The 21,424-nt window shown below is 40.8% G+C and overlaps 1 protein-coding gene across 2 annotated transcripts in view; it reads right to left on the bottom strand.

The window, feature by feature from the left end:
- The window catches only part of CREBRF (CREB3 regulatory factor), a 53,702-nt gene that overhangs the window by 20,535 nt on the left and 11,743 nt on the right, over window positions 1-21,424 (bottom strand). For both annotated transcript variants that reach the window (XM_019635970.1, XM_019635971.1), the window contains exons 2-5: window positions 10,408-10,606; window positions 8,019-8,144; window positions 5,479-6,571; window positions 295-489 (exon numbers count right to left, since the gene is read on the bottom strand). In XM_019635970.1, the coding sequence (XP_019491515.1) occupies window positions 295-489; window positions 5,479-6,571; window positions 8,019-8,144; window positions 10,408-10,416 (1,423 nt within the window). In that variant the 5' untranslated portion in view covers window positions 10,417-10,606. The remainder of the gene's footprint in view (window positions 1-294; window positions 490-5,478; window positions 6,572-8,018; window positions 8,145-10,407; window positions 10,607-21,424) is intronic.

The raw sequence follows: 21,424 nt of genomic DNA, 5'->3' as shown, positions 1-21,424 counted from the left end.
TTATAGCAACTGTGACAGGTCAGGACTCAGTAGTCTCCTGACCATTTCCTGGATAGGATAAGTAGAATGAGAAGTGATTAGAAATGAAATTGTTATTATACAGGCCTTTCTCCCTATTTAGGTGATGGCTCTCAGGACTGGTAAAAGCTATTTGTGAGTGAACAGCAAACACACCAGCTCTACTGTTCCCCTCTCCAGTTTCCTGGGAAGGGTTGAGCACCTACATACAATGATTAAGCATTATGGTTAGTAGCTCTATTTAAACTGATACAAAATATTTTACAGCAATCTTACCATGATGCAAGCCATTTTTCTGATACATATTACTTGGCAAGGTGTCTCGGTTCCATTCAGATGGCCTTAGCATCCTCTCTTGCTGTGATGGTGTGAGTTGTTCACTATACTCCCAGAAGTACCTTCTCTTACCTCTCTTCCGAGAGGATATTGAAGTCATCTCCTTCAAGTCTTCCACGGAATCATTTTCATAGCCTTTGGAGAAAGAAAGCACCCCCCCCAACTATAAGTTCCATAAATTTCAATAAACCAATCAAAACAAACAAACAGACCCCTTCTATTTGTCACTTCATACATTTCCTTTCACCTGAAAACATTATGGTTTATTATTGGGGTGTCAACCAGGTACATAATATAACTTTTAATGTAGAAATCTCTTAACTCATAGGATATTCAGAGATCAAAAAACATAGATAACCACACTGTTTATCTTCCTTGGGTTTCTCTTTGGTTTTTATAAGTTAGTATATGACACAATGTTTGTATAATGAAATATAGCTACAGAAATCTCAAAGCACCATTAGATAAAGGTACTTGGCCACTATACTGTGATTTTAAATGTCTTATTTCTAATACTTATGCATCTCAAACATCCCCAGACAGAAGACTGTGTACATTTCTGGAATGGTATTCTACTAGGCAGACTCTGTGAGGCAGCAGTGGTTTTCTTCCTACCTCCCACCCTACCCCTTTTGTGAAAGTATAAAAATGACAGTTTTCACTAGGCTATCAAATTAAAAACTCATTTGCCTAGTCTAACTAATATTGCACTGGAAGGAATTTGCATTTACTTCACTTTTTAAGAAGTTATTTTCCTTGTTAATGGGAAGGAAGTTTCAGAAAATACTTAATTCTGAGCTGCTAGAACTATTGGTCAGACCCAATACAAGGATGACCTGTTAATCTCAAATACCCTCAGGGAATGCCCATCTTAGATGTACTCCACGCATTTAGCGCTAGCTAGGTACATGGGGTAGTGGGGATGGGCCATGCACAGGATGTACACAGCCCTACATCTAAGCTGGTCAGGAAAAACTGGGCAGCACTGGCCAAGCAAAATAACCACTTTCCTTCCTAAAAACATGACTCCTCTGGAACTGACACTATGAAAGTGATGACATCTGTGAGTTTGGGAAAAAATTAGAATTTTACCAGGTTTTCTTCAAATTAAGAATTATGATTCCATTTATATTAACTTGTGGAAAAGGCAAAACTATAAGTGGCTGCCAGGAGTTGGGTGTGTAGGGAGAGGCTGACTATAAAGGAACAGGAAAGCGGGGGTTAAATTCTTCCATATCTTGATTGTGGGGTGGTGGTTACATGACTGGATGCACTTGTCAAAACTCATAGAAGTGTATACGTAAAGTAGGTGAACCCATCCCCCCAACACTTTATTTGATATGTTCCCTTAGCTACCAACTTGTATGCATATATTTCACTTACACTTATTTCATTTGAGACTTATAAGAACCTGGTAGGGTGAGGTTCCTAACCCCATTTATACAAATGGGGCTGGTTTAGTCCCATGATTCAAGGAGTCTAGCTCCCACTGGGTTTCCCACATTCCCTGCACCTATCCAGTTAAATTGTCTAAATGCTTTTTTCCCCACATACATTCGAGTTAAATTCAAAGAGTCGTGAAGATTTCTATTTCTTCTGTCCCACCCATACTAGTTACCAGTTTTATTTATTTATACCTTTTTTCCCAAAAAAGGTATTTAAGGGCCATCAATTTTCTCTGACCTAATATTTTAATATTTTCTAACAGTGTACACCATAAATTCACCGTCACACACACAGACACCACACATAACGGATTTGTTAGTTAAGGTTATCTACCTTTCAATACAGAGACTACCATGATCCAGTAGAATGCAGAAAAATTATATTCCCAGACCACTGGTCTAACATTTAAGGTAATTAATATTTCTCACAGTATGTTCTAACACTATACTACAAGATATGCAAATGAGTTTTATGGTAAGTTTTAGGAGAATCTTCCTACGGCATCTCTCACTTGCCAAGTTACAGTAACATAAGCACATTAGAAGACAGAAATTATAACAGTAAATAAAGCTACTCGACTCTAAAGTTCCACGAAGACAAGGACCACGTCTATTTTGTTCCTCTCTGTGTAGCCAATACCTAATACACACAGTGCCTGACACAAAAGGAGACACTCAAAAAACATTATTTTTAACACATCAATGATTTTCTTTTCATTTGATGGATCACCATACTCCTCTAACGCATTCCTTCCTGACACGATTATCAAAAGGGAGTCAAAAAGGCTTCTTTATTGCCTAAAATTCCAACCCCACATCTTTGGTGAGTGAGGACTGCTGCCATGAAGCTGGTAAAGTCGATCGTAAAAATGTTAAGGAGGGATTACAAAATAAACTCTCATTCTGCGGGCCCAATTCTTCGTCTTACAACCATGTAATTCCATGACCCCAAGCAGTTGTAGCCTGTCCACAGAATAGGCTTATTAAAACTTGGGAGCCAGTCCAGGATAGGGACTGAAACTCCATTTTACACCTTTCCTGGAGCTTTGTAGGCTCAGGCACTGTTTTAGCGAACTGCCAAGAACCAGCATCAAGGGACCCAGTCATCACAAAGGGGCCTTTGTAAACTGCTGCAAATTAAACCAATCAACCCACTCTAAAACTAGCACTCTGAAGAAACTATAACTTCCCACTTTTCTGCTTCAAAGAATTGCTTCCTGCTCTTCTCACCAACAATTCACTTTTGCATTCCTGAAGTCGCTTGTTTAGCTCTTTCTTTCAAGAAAAAGGGAAATTTTCATTAGCAAATGAGAATAAAGCCCAAATTACAACCACAAAATTGTGCTTAAAGAATGTCATTCATTAAAGTTTGTGAAAGTTGCCCAAGTAATACTAACCAAGAGGTTTTACTTCAAGTCAATTGCAAGTGAGTCAATTAAATGCCATCCAAACATTTAGCATTGTTAAACAGTGCCAAGAGGAGGGCTTGGGGAGCACCAGCTAATCCATCTCTGCTTTAAAGCAGTGTTGGCTGCTTAACACCAGCAAGAGAATGTGGTGTGACAGGACACCAATTGTTACACTGGTTCCCCCTTCCTATCAGAGTCCAAAGGATGAGAAAATGGAAATGAGGGTCAACTTATCAAGTGGTCTCTCTTCATGGGCCTATTCATCTCCCAAAACATTTATCCAGATGAAACCAAGTCAAAAGATCAAGAATGAATATGAAGTGGAGTTCAAAGTCAAAGAAAAGCAAAACTGGGGGCGACTGGGTGGCTCACTTGGTTAGAGCACTGAGCTCTGAGCAACAAAGTTGCCGGTTCAATTCCCACATGGGCCAGTGAGCTGTGCCCTCCGCAACTAGATTGACGACAACGACTTGAGCTGAGCTGCCGAAGGGCGGCCTGATGGCTCAGTTGGTTAGAGCACGTGCTCTTAATAACAAGGTTGCCAGTTCAACTCCCCCATGGGATGGTGGGCTGCACCCCAACCCCACCCCGCTCCGCAATTAGATTGAAAAAAAAAATGGCGACTGGATTTGGAGCTGAGCTGTGCCCTCCACAACTAAGATTGAAGGACAACAACTTGACTTGGAGCTGATGGGTGGGTCCTGGGAAAACACACACTGTTCCCCAATAATAAAAGTTAAAAAAAAAAGAAAAGCAAAAGTAAAACCAGAAGAGGGCTAGGCAGTCCAGTCCTCGCCTGGTTGGTGATGGTGGGATCTACTTCCTCCTCTGGTTTATATAGTCCTGTAAGCACCAAGTGGTAAAGCATTTCCTCCCGCACACTTTCCACTTCCCTTGGTTATTACCCATCTCCTGTTTGCCTCACCCTTCCCCACCCTCCTAGCTCAGCCCTATACATGGACTCAAGCAATAGCACTGACCTGCCAGACTTAAGGACAAAACAGACGGCACGCTAATCTTCCTATGGGAGGGAACGAAGGGACTCAGCACCAGTTACAGAGACGACTGTCCTTGAAACATCTCAAAGCAGATTTTATTAATTTGTTGAGAGAAAAATGTTCCGGGGAAGTAGAAAAGACAATTGTTCTAGCTAGACTATACAGAGTTCTAAAGTAAACCAAAGAAAAGGCAAAACCCCTGTTCCTCCATATTAAACATAAAGTACCTTTTCCTTACTTGCAACTCCACCCAAGTCAAACAACGTGGTTCTATCAAATACATAAATCTAAGCATTTGTGTAACAGAAAGTTTGCAGTAAAAGGACTCTTTCAGCAATAACAGTGCTCCAGTGCCTACAATACAGCTACTATGCCTTAAAAACCTTTCCAAAAATTAAATACCAATGTTTATACTGCTGGAAATTCCAGCAATCATCACAACGAAAGGGAAGGGTATTCTTTGACAATTTATAAGGATTTTTTTGGTAACTTACTGTTTTATGTACACATTATAGTATCAACATTATTTCTGAAGACAGTAACTTTTTGCTTAAACTTGAAGGTCTCCAATTCTTTGTGCATTTTTAACTGTGCGCCACTTGGCAATCCCGTTTTCATAAATCAACTGCACGAGCCAACAGTGGCAACAGCCCTGGCATGTAAATGCTGAAGTGAACCAGTTCCCTACAGGTTTCGTTTTCTTTCTCCCTTTTATTTGTAAGCACTGCATATAAATAAAGCAGAGTCTCCCTCACGCTTATTAAATTATAGCATGTGTTTTTCTTAAATGGAAAAATACTCTGTAAATGAAAGATGCAGACACACAAAGCAAAGGCTCTCTCTTACATTATTCATTCTGCAGGCTTTGCTGGTTATGGGCGTAAGATAAACCGTCATCACTTGGGTCACCATGTTCGGGGCGCCGAACCGACCTCAACTATAATAGAGGGACATATGCATAAAGAGAACTATTTCTTAAGCCAATCAATTCTTGGCATCTTTGCACAGCTGCTCAAGAGAGTGACAAATCGGGTCACTTAACATAAAATAAATTAAGAAGTAGTTCTCGAGGAATCAGCATATGAACCACTACAGGAGTAAGAACGACTGTTTTAGAACTGTCTGAATAGAAAAAAGCAATTCCATATCCAAGCCAAGATATTAAGTCATTTCATCCCCAAACTAAGACAAAGAAAGCATCCACAGCAAAACCTTCTATTTCCAGAGAGTACGAGAAAGATCAGTCTCGTAAGCCTCTGAGCATTACAATACCTGGTTCAGAGAAAGTGTCACTAATATCATCATCCTTATCATCTTCATAATCCTCTTCTTCTTCTTCCTCCTCCTCATTTTCAGAGAGTTCGTGCTCGCTGCCAAAGCCTTCATCATGGTCCTCATCATCGGCGTCCTCCTCGTCCTCCTCCTCTTCCTCAGGACTGCATTTGGTTGGCTGGTCACCCAAGTTGTCGGAGACAAAAAGGGAGTAATTGTGCTCTTCTTTTTTCTGGGATGAATCTGAGACCGATGTGCTGGCAGACAGGCTGCTGCTCTCTCCTGCTGCTACTGCCCCAGGACCCTCCTGGGGCAGGGGACTGAGTAATAGTTCCTGGGTTTCTTTAAAAGGCAAAGCTGGAGTGGCATGACCCTGCAGAGGCTCTGTCCCTTTCTTCTCTGGCCTCTTTGCAACCGCCCCGCAGTAGCAGGTGTTCTCCTTGGCTGCGTCCGCATGGGCCTGGCTCAAGGCCGGCCGGCTCTGCTGCTGCAGCACTGGGCTGATCTTTACTTTTGCCTTTTTCACATAGTCCTTACATTCAACGTGAACGTTCACCTTCTCGGCATGATACATGTTGGTCTTCACCATGATTTGTGTGCTTGAAGTGGGTTTACTTGCTTTCTGGACACAGTCTGACAAAGGGACCTCAGCCTGAAGAGTCTTAGAAGAACAAACAGGGGCAGCTGCTCTGCTTGCGATCTTTTTACCAGGGAATGAAGAGGGCAAGGGATTTTGTTTGACACTGAAAAGTGAATCCGGATAATAAAGGGAATCAGAGACAGACTGGGAGTCCTCGCTATTAAGCTGGGCCAAAGTCGGAGTTTTGCTTATGACCTCTTCATCTTGGTAAGGGCTAGAAAAGTCATCAAGACCCAAGTAATCCACTTCTTTTGTTCCCCAGATGTCACAGCTGGTTAGTTTGGTGTACTTCGTTAAGTCTTCACAGTATGTATCCCACTGTTCCCAGTTTGAGGTTAAAGCGCCCTCATTATCCAGGACATCTGTGAAAGATTCCAGATTTTCAATGTCTTTGCAGTCCTCCAAGGAAAGGAAGTTGTCTCTAGGATTCTGTTGGTAGTTCATTTCTCTGTCCTAAGAAAGGTTAAAAAAAAATTATACACCGTATTTTAGGAAAGAAATATTCACCTCCATCTACTTCTACATAGCAAATTGACAAGTCAGTCCTCAACCTCTGGTCTGTTTTATTTTAAGATAAAGGCTACTTACTTGACACTTTATCATTGCATATAACATCATTTCCTTGGGCAAAAAAAAAAAAAGCGAGAAAATATGTTCCCTGAGACACTTAGGTATGTCCAAATAACAAGGGCTCTTTAACTTTACTGTAAACACTCTTCCTGAAGAAAAGTTTACATTTCCTAATCTTTGACTTAAAAGGATTTGGATATCCCCATAGAGACAAGCTTCAATTACAAAGCAGATAATGAAGACCTCACCTTCGTCACAGGAGAGTCTGTCTTGAGAGAGAACTTAAATACAGAGTTGGAGCTCAGCCACAGAAGGGTAAGACCTTTGGTAAGACCTTGTAACAACTCTTGGGCATGGGGAATAAAATACTCCTCACAAGTATGACAGTCCTCATGAGTGGAGGTGTAATTTTTAAAGTGTTAGACTATGCAGCCATTAAGAATTAAGAATGCAGTTAGGTTCTAATGTACTAACATGAAAGGCTGCTTACCATATATTTTTATGTTAAAAAAGGTGACAGAATACTGTACTTATAAATATACCATCCGATTAAAAATATTCATATGATTACATACGCATAGAAAAACTCTGTCAGTAGCAGTTACCCTTGGAGAGAAAGTTTGGAGGGTGGATGCTCAGGAAGAAATTGAGGAAGTTTTCAGTTTCCCAGTTTGTTTTTGCTCTGTTTTCATGGTTGCATATCTTTGGAGTTTTAGGTTTTGTCTTTTGTTCGTGTGTGTATGTGTGGATGGGTGTTTAACAGCTTTATTGAAGTATAATTTACATACCATAAAATTCACCTGTATTAAGTGTACAATTCAATGATAGTAAATTAACCAATTTGTGTTCCTAGTTTTCCAGTTTTCATATGCTTCTGTGTTGCTTAAGTCATTTATATGCTTCTGTGTTGTTTATGTAATTACAATTATTTTTTAAATGTTTCTCTTAGGAATCTCAAGTGTCTGTTTACCTGAAGAACAAACGATAAGTATATCCAGGTATTGCTTGGAATCGCTGTGTTTTTCTCACATTCTGTGTCATATGCCTTGCTCAATGTTATTCCTCAATTTTCCAGTTGCAAAGTCCTTTAGCATCAAGGCATATTTAAAAAGACAGCTTCCCATCCTCATCACCAAAAACCTGACTTACAGATATTTCCTCTTACTGTTTTCAATGGGCTCGTACATCCTTCTAAAATTACTAGACTGAGAGTCACAAGAACCAAATCTGTCCTAATCACATCCTTTTTCTTTCAGGCATTTATAAATAAAAACTCTACCACAATACTTTAACCACAAATCAAAGCAGAATCCAGGAAAATGTTACTTACCAGTTCATACATGAAATCTGGATCTGAACTGTTTGCTAAGAGATCTGTGCTCATCAGAGTCTGTTCCGAAAAAGTGTGGCTTCGAAAGGCGTCCCCAAAAGGCGGATCCATCCCGCTTACACTGGGCTACAACAGAGTGATGTTAATTTCAGAACATTAAAGACCAGTTCATTACATGTATGTCACACCCCCATGTCTACTAACATTCCTTTCAGAAAAACAATTCTGTGTTTTTTCTACTGTTTGCTACATTGAAGAGACTTAACTAGCATTAAAGTGTGGACTTATATTAGGAAAGTAACTAAGATGCATAAACACAGAAAAAGAAATAGAGTGCCACGTGTTAATAACAAACACCTAACTTCCAAAAAGTAAAGCTTATTTAGCCACCAGAATACAGTGCCTAATGAGTACTTTTATTTGGAGATGTGTGTGTGTGTGTGTGTGTGTGCGCGCGCGCGCGCGCGCGCGCGTGTGTGTACAGACACACACACACATTCTTCAAATCCATCTCTAATTACACTCTTTTCTAATTCTCTGAAGTGAAGAATTCCCTGCGGTCCATGAAAGTAGCAGGTCAGTCTAACTCTGTACTCCTAAGTGAGTCCATTGTCTCAGTTCCCAAAACAAGCTGCAGGACAATTTGGGCATCTCTAGTCCAACAAATGCCTCCAGGAACGTGATGGAGATAGGATCACCAAATATCCAAAAATCTCCTGGGTGAGACCAGTAACTTGGGCATGAGCTCAGTAGCCTTAATCCTGATCCCTGACAAGGGTACAATTCATTCTATAATAAATAAGAAAGGGAAAAAAGCCTTGGCACCCAGAGTTACTCCATCCCCCTTTTCCATTTCAACATCTCTACAAATCACTCCAGAGTCAAGGCGGGGCTCAGACTCCTGACTACAGTGGCCCAAACTAGTGAAAGGCCTTGCTGTGAAATCCAACTTGCATGAAGATGGGAAAGAATAAAAATCCTTTCTTTGCATTCTTGTTCTTCTGCAAGTTTCTGCCAAAACTTTCAAAAATGAAATTAGTCTATTTGCTTGTATTTTTCTATTCATATACCTTCTACCTACCACAGACTATCACACACACTCTCTCATTATGTTTTATTTTTCATTTCATTTCATTCTTTTCTTTCTCTGATTTCCCCCAACCCTACCAGGCTGCAAGCTCAAAATGGGTGTTTTATAGCCCTACATTCAAGTATCAATAAATAGAAAATTATAAATGTCTAATCACTATGTTGTACATCTGAAACTAATAAGTCAACTGTAATTGAAAAAAATTTTAATTTTTTAAAACAGCAAAGTAAACCTTGAATGGAAAAGGACGTTAAATGGGTAGGTGTAGTCCACTTGGCAGGGGGGTTGGGGTGGAGGTAGGTCACCAGTCTTTTTAGTATCAGCGAGCAAATCCCCTTTCGTTGCCTTTGCTGCCTGCCTCCGAGTCACCAGACAGTTCCAGCGAGTTGCTGATTTCTTGTGCTCATAGCATACACAATTCTGCCTAGCCCGACATAAAGCCACCTAAGAACCCCTGTCCTCTCAGTTTCTAGATTTCTCCCCAGCACTGACCACAAAGAGATGAGGGGGTAAGAGGTAACCACTGGAGGGGGAAGGAAAGAAGTCTGGATACCCAGAGTGGGGTCTAATGGGGCTTCATTTATTGTTTCAGTGATTGCCTCAAAGCAGAACTGATCAATTCAAAGTAGTAATATAAGCAGATATAATAATTCTTAAGACACGTTTTTGTGGGAGGTATATACTTGTTATATGTGCGTGTGTGTGTGTATGTGTACATGTATGAAAGAAAGAGATGTTGAAGTCCCTCACCATGTCCTCTTACTTTTTTTTTTTTTTTTAGCTGAGCCATCCTGCCACCTGTTGGTAGCTCAGCGGCAGCTCAGCTTGGGCGGGACTTGAACCGCTGTTACTCAGAGCTCGCACTCTTGAGTGAGCTCTTAACCAACTGAGCCACTCGGCCGGCCCCTCTTAATTACTTTTAAATTCAACAGGCATGAACAGAAAGAACAATTGGGAAATAAGAAGACAACGAGAAGATGGAAATAGGCTTTGTGTAGCAGATTTTCAGGGGAGCTGGTTTAGCCTCCATAAAGTTAGCAGATCTGTCCACCTTTTAATCAACTTTTCACTTACTACATTCCCTGTGTCAAGCTCATTAAACTTAAAAGCTGTAGCCAAGAAGGAAACAGAACCAGTGGAAGGAAGGATATGTATTCAAAACTAGCTGAGATCTGAAGTAAAATGTCTTAAAAAGGTGGTATGTCAAGTTGTATTGAATCAGAGAACTTACGGACCCAATGGTATTGGCTTTCTGTCGTGGGGAAATACAAAACCTCGCACCTACTCTACACGATTTACCTGAGGCATTTCCAAGCCCGGATCCTGTAAGTCCGATCCCAAACTTCTTTTTTTTCTCGTTTGTAAATTCCTTTCCAGCTTTACTTTTAATTTCAAGACTAAAGATGATTTTCACAATAAGTGGCAGGTTTCCCCGGAATGCCTTCAATTCAACTGCTTGGATCACTGCTTTTTTTTTTTTTAATAATTCTGTGTGAATCTGTCAAACAAGAACACAAAGTAACTTCACTGAAACCATTAAAAACAAGTTGACCTTTCAAAAACGACATTAACAAAGAATACTTTAATAAAGGAGTTCAAAATCAATTGATTACAATATCAAGATTTTGGTCCTTAGTACCAACTATTGTGTAATTCACCATTCCTCCCTTTATTTGTTTCGAAAACAGGATTGCTCAATAAGCAATTTGCCACATTAAAAAAAAAAAAAAACCCTGAAAAATTATCATAGGCCCGTTTTTCCTGATCTGAAAGATGTGTTATTCTTAATGTTCACGTACAGCTCACATTTACTTTATGTTGTATATGAGAAAATGTCTCAACATTTAATTCTATCTACTATATAATCATTACTGCTAAATTAATCAATATCTTAAATTACTCACAAAGCTGCAAGAGCAATGAACACATAGTGGTGAATGATGGAATTAACATGTCCTCTACATTAAATAAACTCACATTCGTAATGGTATATGCAACCTTATTCTTTGATTTATAAGTGAAAGCTGTCCTTGATGTAAGAGTTATTCCAGTAAGTTTTTATTTTTATATTTTTATTTATTTTTTATTTTTTTAAAGATTTTTATTGGGGAATTGGGGGATGGGAACAGCGCTGGGGAATTGGGGGAAGGGGAACAGACAGACAGGTAGACAAATTGCTATTTTTGTTCTTCAGTCTAGTTGTGGAGGACATTGCTTCACTGGCCCAAGTTGGCACCATCATTGCGCTCTTCCCGGGCGAGGCAGATCAGTCGCCGGCTTCTGGACGGCCGCTCACTGCGGCTGCTGGCCGCTCACGCTGGCTGCTGGCTACACACGGTAGCCCATGGCAACCCACTGCCACAGGGGCTGCAGCCCACGCCGTCGCCGGCGACTCAGGGCAGCCCAGCTCCAGGTTGAGCTATTGTTCAGCATCTTAGCTGTGGAGGGCAGTGTCACTGGCCCTCATATGTGGGATCCGAAGCAGGCCCTCTGGCGTCCCAAGCCAGCTCTTAACCACCGCGCCACTAGGCCGGCCCTCCAGTAAGTTTTTAAACATGTGTGTGCTGAGGGGTTCCCCTTATTCCACAGGGATAAAGAGGATTTTGCAGTGGGTTTTAAGGGATAAATTAAACAATGATTGAAGATCACTTGGCACAGTGTCTTGACTGTGGGAGAGACTTACATGGAGTTCCCTTTTCCCCCCTCTGTGAAGGCCTTAATCAAGGAACTAAACAGCTATACCCATTTCATCATCTTTTCATAGATGAGTGGTCCTCAAAGTGTGATCCCAGGACCAGCAGCACCAGCATGAACCTGGAAATCTGTTAGAAGTACAAAAGCTTGGGCCCCATCCCAGATCTACTGAAGCAGAAACTCTGGGATATGTTTTAACAAAGCCCTCTAGGTGACTCTGGTCCTCCCTAAAAGCTGAGAATCACTGCCTACACTGAACTCCTTGCTCTCATTCAGCCTATATCCAGCATCAGTTCTTAGAGTGATGTAGAGTCAATTTAAGCTGAGTTGTCTTCTGTAGTCAACACATTCTCTGGGCTAGGTTAGAGTGGCACATTATTTCAATTTCAAAGATCTCTTGCTGAACAAATAAGAGATAGTCAAAAGGGACACAATCACTGTTCTACTTAGATTAATACAATGACTCCCATTTGTATTTCCTGGATCTTCACTGGGCTTTCCCTCCGGTGGGTTGTCGTTCCAAGCTCTCTGTTCTAGCTTAGGAAACACCATCAAGGGCCCAGCCTGGGCCTGGAAACAGAATTAACTATGCATCTCAACCCACTGCTACAGTCTAAGTGGATTAGCCCCAGCTCTGGCTGAGCTTCTTATGTGGCCTCAGGCCTCAGGCCTACGGTGGCTATACAGTCTCAGCCCTGACTCTTCCTCTGATTCCTGTGACAAACAAGGTCAGCTGCCTTTTCTAGATCTAGTACCTAGAGCTCAAAAAGGTATATGATTCAAGGGATGCATTCAACAAAGTGTCACCGTGTGATTCTGGTCTATAACCTGGATCTGGGAGAAAAGTCTGATTCTTTGTAAAACCCGAAACTGAACCCTTACTAGTGACAGGGTTGAAGACTCAAAAAGAGATTGAGTTCTATTCAATACACACCTATTAGTATTTATTAAAGATACCATCTACCAACAGCTTTGTTTATCAGGAAAACACTGGACTAAAAAAAAAAATGCTAAATGCTAGTTGTACTCACTTTAAAACTATACAACACTGGGTAGGTCAATTTTTCTAAGCCTCATTCTTCTCATTTCTCTGGCTACCCAATTTTCTATGCCAGAACACTTCCATACAAACATAAGTATTTACTTAAAATTGTATTTAGATACTTGGCCTCAAAGCAAACTTCAGTCAATGCAGTTAGCAAAAAGAGCACTTGTTTGCGAGACAGGAGACCTGGATTCCAGTTTGGATCCCATAATTAAAACTAAACAGGCTTATGAACTGGAACAAGTTACTTAAATTTTTGCCTTAGCTCCCAGGCTGAGGGGTTACAATTATTCTCCCTTAACTATGTAATAGGAATGTTAAGAGAATTAAATAGATAGGAAATTAGGACACAGTAATAAAATAAATCTGAAAGGTGACTATTATCAATAGATACATTTTTCCAATGCTTTCTTTTGTCCCATAGCTAGTCCAGCTCAGAAACTCAACATCTTTGACAGCTATTGGCAGCGAGGCTGAATGTTTTAAAGATACCCATTCCCAAGAGAGGGTACCAACACGTATAAAGGGCTAAGCTCATTCACTGGGGTAGTTCAAGGTCCTCAGTGTCTTCTAGTCTCTCAGGAAGCAGTGAAAAGAAGTGGGGGGAGGGCCAACTCGACCTGCTAAACTGTAGGATCTCTTTTCATTGATAAACTCTTCTGGTCTCTAAAACTAGTGACCCAACTTCACAACAAACTATCCTCATCCCCAACGTTTTGCACCCATTTCCCAGAAATGCTTGGTACCGTTCCAAACATACGTACACTGAGAAACAACCATGAAGATCAACCATGAAAATCCCCCACCCAAAAGTGCAAGAAAAAAATAAACAAATCAAGGCTTCTACAGAATTACTATTACACAGAACCTTCCATAAGATACACCACTCCAACACTATCCCCTATACCAGGGAGCCATACACAAAGGGTACATTAATGCTTAAATGGCCAAGTAACACTGAGGAGGAAGGTGTAACAACTTGCTTTTCAGGATGCCTTCACACTTCTTTGGGCTCAAGAATATTCCTATTTTCCTCTAAGCTTTGATACTAAAGTACATAAATAGCAATAGTCTAATTTCCTAATGTGTGACCTGAGGAGTATTTGTACCAAGGACTGTTAGATGGTTATTCAAAAAAAGGGTTGTGAGGTTTGAAAAACACCACATTAAACAAAACTGTTGTACTGTGTTTATGCAGGACTTCTTGGAAACTTTACAGTGTAAGGCGCTAAGGCCCGTTATAAATCACCAATAGGAGAATAGAACAGATGTCATTTTCCAAAGTTATTTAATCATAAAATCCTCCACTCTGTTCGAAAGCTGACCTCAAGACTAGTGTTTCTTACCAAAACAAAACAAAAACAAACAAACAAAAAAAGTAGGGGAAAGGCTAAATTATTTCCCCTTCCTTCCTTTTATTCACAGCCCTGGTTCACCAGTTCTCACCACAGTTTTGTTTCTTAAGGGAGAGAATACTGTTGTCCATCAGAAATAATACAGTAAAACCTTGGATTGCAAGTAACTTGGTTTGCGAGTGTTCCGCAAGGTGAGAAACATTTCTAATGCACTTTAATGTGGTAAATGAGTGATGTCTTGCACTATGAGTAGTTTGTTTCTGGAATGAATTATGCTCGCAAACCAAGGTATTACTGTATTTTCCAATAGATTTTCTGTATCAGGGCTCATTCAAAACTACTGAATAGCTCCTGGGCACAGGAAGATACTCTGGTAACAGAGAAAGCTCTCTGAAGCAGTGAGATGAGGCAAATGATTGATTGACAAGTAGCAATGGTACCACTTGAAGATGTCAGAGTTACAATCTCCTTCACAGACCTTTCCACCGGGTCCTTTCCCAGGTTTTCTTGGTTCTCCATTTGAATCAAAGTATGTTGAGGGCCGGGCCCTGGTTTGGATCCCACATGAGGGCCACTGATGCTGCGCCCTCTACAGCTACAGTGGTGAACAACAGCTCTACCTGGAACTGAGCTGCTGTGAGGCTGCAGTGGGCTGCCGTGAGCTACCGTGAGTGGCTGGCAGCCAGTGTGAGCAGCCAGCAGACAGCGTGAGCTGCCATGAGCCGCGGTGAGCGGCTGTCCAGTGGCCGGTGAGCAACTGCCTCACCCGGGAGGAGCGCAACTATAATACCAACATGGGCCAGTGAAGCGACGTCCTCCACAACTAGACTGAAGAACAAAAGGACAGCAACTTGTCTGTTCCCCTTCCCCGATTCCCTAACGCTGTTCCTCTCCCCTAATTCCCCCCAAAAATTAAAAAAATACAAAAACAAACGTATGTTGAGGCTTACTATGTACATCAGGCAAGGCAAGAGGTAAAGCAAGATGATAAGGTCAAAGGACTTCTTACAGAGGCTCCCCCCTGAGACTGCTCAAATCATTAAACCAAACAAACATTTAAAGCCAAACCCAAGAGGTGACTGGTGCCCCAGGCAGCTCACACACATCCAAGAGCTCCTAAATTGTGCCCCCTTTTGAACCTAGAGTTGCAGCTGATCCCTGTGAGTCCACATACAGAAAAAGGTTGACATCAAGAGAAATATAAACCTCTTTATAAATGTGAATGTCCTAAGAATAAGCGGATACCGTACCTGATGGCAAGAATCCCTGCAGCTCCCCCTGACCTGGCACTGGCCTAGGCCCCTGTTCCCATTCAGTAACTCAAAGGATTTGCTTCCTCACAATGGTAAGCAGCACTTCTGAGTCACCCAGCATTCATCAGAGTAGATGTTCAAAAAATTTTAACACACCCATTAGGATAGTAATTATCCAAAAAACAGAAAATAACAAGTGTTGGTGAGAATATGGAAAAATCGGAACCTTTGTGCATCGGTGGTTAGAATGTAAAATGGTGCAGCTGGGAAACAGTTCAGCCGTTCCTCAGAAAGTTACATAGAATTACTATTATGACCCAACAATACTTATCTGGATATGTACCCCAAAGAGTTGAAAGCAGGGACTCAAACAGGTACATGTACACCCATGTCCATAGCAACATTATTCACAATAGCCAAAAGGTGTAAATGACCCTAATGGCCATCAACAGATGGATGGAAAAACAAAATCTGGTACATACATACAACAAAATATTACCCAGCCATAAAAACGAATGAAATTCTGATACATACTACATCATGGATGAACTTTGAAAACATTATGCTAAGTTAAATAAACCAGACACAAAAGGGCAAATATTATATGATTCCACTTATATGAGATGCCAAAATAGGCAAATTCAGAAAGACAGAAAGTAGAATAGAGGTTATCAGAGGCTGGGAGAGTTAGTGTTTAATGGATACAGAGTTGTGATGATGAGAATGTTCTAGAAATAGACAGTGGTGATAGTTACACAAGATTGCCAATGTAATTAATGCCACTGAATTGTACACTTAAAAAATGGAAAATTTTATTTTTATTTTACCAAAATTGAAAATATTTTTAAACATTTGTTTGTGGTAAGAAATGCCGACACATTTACACTGTCACATAGTAACATATTTTGATTTTTCCTGACCTTTGCTGATCATGCTCATCATTTCTTCCATGTTGTCTTTAAACTGTACCAGATCCACAATGAGGTGGTAACTACCCTGACCCCTAATTTAAATAAATCATTTCTTTTGAGGCTTAATCCCCAAGTAAAGTGGAAAGAAAGGGAAGGGGCGGAGGAAGAGGAGGGGAAGGCGGAGAGAGAAAGGCAGGACCACTGACTTGGGAATTTCTAAGTGTATACAATGTGTATGCCCCATGAGATTGGCAAGAAAGGCCGTTTATTGGTTTGCCCAAGCTCCTCAGCAGACCAGAACCCATCCACCACACATCCCATCCATTCTGCTACACTTCATAGGTCCTACTCAATAATTCCTTTCCTTCTGAAAACTACTCAGCAAAAGCTGAACGAAACAGTCCTTCCAATGCTTACTAAGTCAAGCCACTACCTGTTTTATGGTGCAGCAGAAACCAGAGATCCCCAGATCACCACATCATTGAGGAAGCAGGGGCTGCCTCTGCAGGGAACACTGGAGGAAAGGTGAGGCCGTGTTCTCCCTGTATTATGTAATATGTATAAATCCTGTGAATACAACTGCAGGCTAATAGCTATTCTCTACCCTTCAACAGCAGTTCTCGGAGCTCCAAAACTCAGTAAACAGGCAAGTAAACTTTAAACTAGATGGTGATAGTTTATGTCAGGAATTATTGGCATAAGACCCTCATTATTTACTTTCCAAATCCTAATGCTGCTGGACTTTAAGGAGGGAAGATAGGGGAAAGAGGAGAGTAAGGAGAGAGAAAGCATAGCTTTTCCCTCAGGTTGGGTGAGGAAAGGGCATTTTCCTAGCACAGCAGTACTTATCATGACCTTATAAGCAAATGTGATCCTTCCGCCATACCACCTAGTGAACTCTTTGTCCCCAGGCCAATGCAATAGTCTCCTTTCACCCTCACACTCAGAGATATAGTGGATGAGTCAGGTTTGCCACAAAAATTAAAGTAATTGAAACCACATTTTACTGAGAATCCGGAGGAGCTAAGAAAAGATACTAAATCTCAAAAGTGATCTCTCCTTGGAATGCTGTCTTGGAAGAAGACACAAGACAGCTCACAATTTTATTCAATTCCTTTCCAGAGGTTTCTCCCAAGTTTAACCTTTGGGCTACAGAAACAACATAAGGGAGCTTAATGAAAACACTTCGGGAACCAGTAAGAAAGACTATTAAAGCAGGTTTTTGGATAAATGTGAGTTGAATGGGAAGAGCTACTTTTGTATTTCCGAAAATTATCAACTACACGATATTAGGGGCTTTCTGCAGCCTTGATACCTGTCAATTAAGTTGTTTAGAGCACAAGAATAAGAACACCGGACAATTTTAGACAGAAGCAAAGAATGCAATTCTAACCCCAGCCAGCCACACTTGGTTACCACTGGCAACAAAATATTCAGTTTATATTTGTGTAGCTGTTTAAAGCGCATTGCTACATACACTCTGTCATTTCATAAAACAACCTGGTGAAGTAGGGGAAGTATTAGCATCTTTATCACTCCCCACCCTTTGTCCAACCATTTTTACATTAGCACAAAAAGTTCAGCAAGGATAAGAGATTTGTCCAAGGTCATTTGGTAAATGGATTCCTCTATTCAAACTTATCATCAGAAACCATCTCTACCCTCAGTGCCTCAAAGAGCATCTCTAGAGGACGCCCAAATCTACATCTTCATCCTAAACATGCAAGTACATGAACCCTGCCATCTGAGATCCAGGTGTTTCCATTTCACTCACATGCCGTGACCTCAGACAGAACATGCCACCTCCCCATCCAAACATCTGCTATTCTGCCAGCAGTACCATTGCTCTCAGACATCTAGGCATGGGACACTGATCTCAGCCTTACTCTTCCTCACCCTCCCCACTCGCTGTAAATCGCACCTGTTCTCCTGACAGCTTCCCTTGTAGTGAGCACACGTGCATCTGTTTGACTTGGCCCTTCCCACTTTCTCAACCTTACTTGGACTCATCATTTTATAGTTACCCTTCCAATATTTGCCCTACAGATCTTCCTGCCTTCAGCCTCTCCCTCTCCCCAGTTCTTCTGCCCCATTATAAATTATTCTCCCTAAACCACCACGTCGTATCAGCACTGTGCTCATATGTTTGCAGCAACTCCCAAACATCTCTTGGATAATGTTCAAGGTACTCAAGACACAATAAAACTATCCTTCCAACCCCATCTTCCACTACTCTTGTATAACACTGATATTTGCTTGTCGTTTCAATTTCCCCCAAATCCTTGAGGTACTAACAATCCCACTTCACTCCACTGAGGATCTCCAACAGTGAGCCTCTGGCCTGGCATGCCTTTGCTCACAAAGTTTCCCCTCTTCCCCCTCCTACCCAAGCCCTGGCCTCCACTACCAGATTGTAAAATCTCTGAGAATGATCACTACATCCCATGTCTATTTCACTACAGTGCATGCCAAAAGCAACACCTTGCCCAGCACAGGCATCCAGATAAAAGCTGACTGACAACGAATGGGAAATGCTGAGACCACAGGTCCTTCTGGATAAGAAGTCGGGGTGTGATGTTCTTCACATACAAAGAGAACATTACAAAGAAGTCAATCATTTAATACATATTTATTGAGCATCTTTTATGTGCTCCCAAGTGTCTTGTAGTAGCTTGTTAATTTGTGTCTTGAACCACTGTCGTATCATATGGCAAAAATATTTAAAACCGTACTCCTAAATTTTTTTTTAAATTTCCAGGAAGAATGCTGTTTGAATTTCAGTCCATTTTAAAGGCCTGAGATAATTGTTGTCTGGGGAGGAAAGGGCAGAGACAGGGCAAGGATTAAAATGTATTTAAACCCACTGAACCCGGGCACTGGACTGATAAATGTTACTCTGTTGTGCGCCCCTCCCCCCCCCCCAGCTCCGCTTCTCCCCCCTCACATACACACACTTTTAATTAAAACAAAATATGTAATGTAAGTTGAGGCTGAAGTTTGAAAGAATCATTTCATTTCCTGAGCTGTTCAGCAGCAGCATAAAAGCACAACGGTGAAGGCAAGAACACACTTGAGCCATAGAGCAAGATTCCAGGGAAATACCCAGCGCAGGACACACCCTAACAACTTGGGTTCTCCAGTTACTGAGGATCTGGGCTCTACCTTAAGATGGACTGGATCCTCCCTCCTTTCTCTGATTTGACACTTTTCAAAAGTAGCATGAAGATAGAGACAATTTTGAAATCCCTTCAAATACCTTCCTACTCTGTGAAAAGGTACAGAGGCTATGGTCACAGGGTTAAAAACGGGTTATGAATATAGTTTTGAAGTCATGTCTTTCAACACTGGGAAAGGCTAGCTGCTTCTGTGACTCTAATACTCCTAAAAGGCTTGCTCTATGAGAAGCAAATTGTAGATTCAAGATAAAAGGTTTTCCTTTATAATTGAATATTTGGAACTTCATTCCAGATTCTCACTTGCCTTCTTTTATTTGTAAATACAGGAATTCCCCTTCTTACTTAGCAAGAATATTGTGATTCACGATAATATGTAAAGTGTCTAGCCCCAGCACAAAACAGACAATAAATGGTGGCTGTTTTTAGTCTCAGATTCCTTCCTTGGTATAAGATGTTCCTGGGATGCTGCTGCTACTGAAGGTATGAACTCAAACTCAACTCAGAATCCCAGATTGTCTAAATTCCACACTTAATTATCACAAAAACCCAACTGCCTGGAACAGGGTGAATAAGGGATACACAGGCAACACAGGTCATTTAACACCCTTGCCCCGGATTTATGAGGGTGAATGTCAACCAAGCTGGTTTAATCAACAAAAGGATCTTTGGTTCACAAAGTAATCTGCAAAGCTGCAAACCAGTAACCTCTACACACAATAAAGAATTGGCGGATACATTACAAAGGGAAAGGGCTTCTTCAGAGAGATTATTGCTCTTATTGTTCAAACAATTACATATGATTTATCTTTTTTATAGTTAGTTATACTGGCTTCACCATAGATTTTGGGCAACTCAGGGAATGGACTTATAGAAAATCTATATCTATAATACCTTACAGTTTCTAATAAGCGCGCACGCGCGCACACACACACACAGTTTAATCTATGCCATACTGGTCTCAACAGGGTTCTGAATAAATCAAACAAAGGAGGCTGACTATCTCAACTGCTGGGAAAACACAGCTTTGAACAGAATCAGCAGCTATCTGAGAAGTACAAAGTGTAACAAGAACCTGGGCCGACCATCCCCCATCAGACACTCAGAATTTTTATATCCCTCCAACCTGAGGAAATAAAATTCATTTACAGTAATTCATAAAGTTTTAACTTGGGAGCTTGGACAACCAGCAAATTGTTATGCTAATACATAAAACACAGTCCTAGCAAGTTCACGCTACCAGTAGTGTACATTTTAAAACAAAGACAAAATTAGCTGATTTAAGATTTAAAGCGAAGGTCTCAAACTGTACTGCAGCCACAAATCAATGCCTACATATGGGTTTTGTTCAGCCCACACATTAATGTTTCTAAAAAAATTTTAATTAGGGATGGAATAAGATATTTCACGCAACTGGAAATGAGAAAAAAGCGGGAGTAGCAATACTTATTTCAGACAAAATAGACTTTAAAATGAAGACTACATTAAAAGACAAAGAAGGACACTTATTTTTATAATAATAAAAGGATCAATTCAACAAGAGCACATAAACCTAGTAAACATCTATGCACCCAACATAGGAGCTCCTAAATATATGAAACAGATTTTGACAGACATAAAGACAGAGATCAACAGCAATACTATCGTAGTAGGGGATTTCAACACTCCGTTGTCACCAATGGACAGATCCTCCAGACAGAAAATCAACACGGAAACAGTGGCCTTAAATTGCACTTTAGACCAGCTGGATTTAATGGATATTTTTAGAGCATTTCACCCTAAAGCAACAGACTATACATTCTTCTCAAGTGCACATGGAACATTTTCCAAGATAGACCACATGTTAGGACACAAAACCAGTCTCAATAAATTTAAGAAGATTGAA

Source organism: Hipposideros armiger, unplaced genomic scaffold (genome assembly GCF_001890085.2).
Source record: "Hipposideros armiger isolate ML-2016 unplaced genomic scaffold, ASM189008v1 scaffold_25, whole genome shotgun sequence".
Classification (NCBI taxonomy): Eukaryota; Metazoa; Chordata; class Mammalia; order Chiroptera; family Hipposideridae; genus Hipposideros; species Hipposideros armiger.
The sequence above is the reverse complement of the archived record's forward strand: the minus strand, read 5'-3'. Positions and strand labels throughout refer to the sequence as shown.